Source organism: Nymphaea colorata, chromosome 8 (assembly GCF_008831285.2).
Source record: "Nymphaea colorata isolate Beijing-Zhang1983 chromosome 8, ASM883128v2, whole genome shotgun sequence".
Classification (NCBI taxonomy): Eukaryota; Viridiplantae; Streptophyta; class Magnoliopsida; order Nymphaeales; family Nymphaeaceae; genus Nymphaea; species Nymphaea colorata.
Window position 1 is genome coordinate 2,792,478 of NC_045145.1, and position 2,883 is coordinate 2,795,360.

The 2,883-nt window shown below is 40.8% G+C and overlaps 1 protein-coding gene across 1 annotated transcript; it reads right to left on the reverse strand.

The window, feature by feature from the left end:
• Positions 1–365: 365 nt before the first annotated feature.
• Positions 366–924, reverse strand: LOC116259148 (uncharacterized). The gene has a single exon (XM_031636803.2). The coding sequence runs from the start codon at positions 831–833 to the stop codon at positions 447–449; it is 387 nt and encodes a 128-aa protein (XP_031492663.1). The 5' UTR covers positions 834–924; the 3' UTR covers positions 366–446.
• Positions 925–2,883: the final 1,959 nt, after the last annotated feature.

Below are 2,883 nucleotides of genomic sequence, written 5' to 3' on the forward strand. Positions count from 1 at the left end.
TTTCCTCGCCGGCGACGGCGCCTGTCTTTTTCACATACAACATTTGATATCGAATTAAGAAAACCCTAATAGATAATAGCTGATATGAAAATTTTGCCTAAGAGTGGAGATTCTTCTTTTGTTTTTTTTTTTTTTTTTTCCTTCTGAAATCAAACCTTGTATGATCTATAATCATTATTTCAGTGTAAACGAAACTTCAGATGATAAGCACTCCAGAAGTGAGCAAGCCACAATGTAAACACATGTACTCGGATAAAGAAAGCATAAATTACTAATTTCCCGAGTTTTAGGGGTATGATGTTTCTCATGTATGACATTCTTAGGGACAGATTGAACGAATGTGCAGAAAAGAAAGAGCAGTAGCATAATGATAAGGCTTGCCGAATATTTATTAAGATTTTCTGCTCGAGATTTACAGGAACGCCAACGGATTTTGCAGGCGGGCCCTATTTTAGCATACTGTCGAACATCAACCTGCCGCCCTCCTGCTGCTCCGCGGCGGACTCCAGCAGACCTCTTTCGCCCTCCAGATTCCCGAAGTACTCTTTCCCGTCGAAACCCCCGCCGACGGAGGAGGAAGAGGAGGCGGAGGCGGCGCTCGTGTCTCCGCTTTCGGCGGCCGGAGGGGAGTAGGAGCGATTGATGAAGACGACGGCGACGAGGAAAAGGGCGGTGGAGACAAGCAGCGGGGAGAAGAAGTTGAGGACGGTCATGAAGCTGGGGGCGACGCGGACGAGGCCGACGACGGAGACGATGAGGAAGACAACGAACAGCGCGTGGTACCTGAACCTTGTGAGGTTCTCCTTCAGGGCTTCAGCCGTCCGGGTCGCCATGGATCCGAAGAAACTTTGCAGAAGAACAGACAGGGAAAGCGAGAGAGAGAGAGAGAGAGAGAGTGTCCAGGCACTGTTGGCGTCTGCACGGCGGAGCAGGGCTTTTATTTTTATTAATATTCCGGAAATACCCTTGCTTCGGCTGTAATGGATACCCTGGAACTGAATATGGTTTGAAATGTCAGGGTGAGGTAAGCCCGGATCTGGACTGGGTCCAACTGGTCCCGGATTCAGTCCAGATAAGATGTGCCCAAGTAAACCACTCTTCACTTTACCTTGACTACTATTTTGATGGACAATCGTGTATATATATATATATATATATATAAAGTTAGGGTCAAAGGGTCGGAGACAAATCTATGGATCTGAAAACTGGAAAATCTTGAGACGACGTCAAATCTGAAGCAATCAAATGGCGTATTAAGATGTTGATGTGGCGTTGGATTACCTCATATCTAGTGGGATCCTTGAAGTTTTGATGCTCGTAAAATTGGGCTATGGCCTTCCCCTTTTTGGCGTTGTAAAATCCTTCTTCAAATGGAATGAACGGGTAATGACCTTTTCGGACCAGGCCCTATTTTCAAGAGCCGATTTGATCTCTTCTTTAAACAAATGTTGCTATTTGAAAAAGACAAAGGTTCCTTAATTTACTCGGACTTAAAAAAGGAATAAAAAGATGGCAACTGCCTGCGCTTTCTCCATCTCCATCTCGTAGAAGGCCCAAGTTCTTAAAGAACAGATTTCTATCTTTATGCAAGATTTTTTTAGTGCCATTTTCATTTGTTTGGTTGTTCAATCTTGAATGAAAGAGAAAAGCGTAGAAGTTAGAAATCGTTGCCGATGTTTCATTTTTCTTAGATATGATGACTTGCGTGTTCGTGTTTACTGCTTGCGTGCCGTTTATGTTGGTTTTTACGGTATATTTAAATGTTTTCCTGTGAAATAGACTTTGAATGCCTATTTCAAGATTTTTTTTCGTTTTGACGATTTGAGTTAGCTGCATATTGTAGGAAACTAACGAGAAAATAAGAAATTGATTTAGTTGAGTTCTACTGATATTTCCGTTAATTGGCTTCTTTACATTGAAATGGTACACTTTTGCTTGGTGTTATATTTACAAATTAATACATAGTATATATATATATACCAGACTACTTGGGTAAGGGATAAAAACCAGTCCATCTAATTCTGTGTTAAAAATTATTTTAAACAAAATGTAAAGCTCCTAACGTCTTTTCCACTATCTTCTACTATCAAAATTTTGTGAAAGTCCTTCATAATTCATTACAAGATTGACTAATTAACTATAGTCTCTCATAAAATCACTCTGAAATTGCATTTGTAAGGTTAGATTGCAGAAAGGATACTTTAATAATTAATTTTAATGACTCTGAATTTTGTCCTTAGGCAAATGGCATGATTTGACGACGACCAGTTGCTCAGCCATGATTTTTAACAACAGAATACATCATATTTTGCAATGGTTTTTAATGGCACAAAGCCAAAAATTAGTCATCGGGCTACAGAACTAGCTAGCTAATTTAAAATTATATATTTAATCTTGTTGGTTTCATTTAAGAGTGCCATCGGTTTATTAAGAGAAAAGAGTGTATCTTAGCAATGGACATCTTATGTCGGACGCGAGATTTTACTTGCTTAAATGAAAAGTCTGAGCATATTCAACCCGCGAGCAAAGTCTGTCTGGGCTTTGAGTGATACGCTCCTGGTACGCGTTTTCCGGTACCAGGAGCAACCCATGATTCAAACTCAGATGGCTAGATGACAACTGACAATGTCATTGGGTTAATGAGTTGACTTGTCCACTGGATTGAATTTTAAAATAATCTGAATCGGGTCAATTAGGATGAGTCAAGGGTGAGTCAATCAAGGGCGAGCCGGGCAAACCTTCACTCGTGGCCACATTTTTTAATGATCCAAGCTGACTGGCGCGATTTCCAAACCAACCCACTGAGTCAATCAACTATGAATCCAGCAGCTTTTGGTTAACCGCCTGTGCTCATTAATTAGAAGCAGGAGTCACATCAAAATG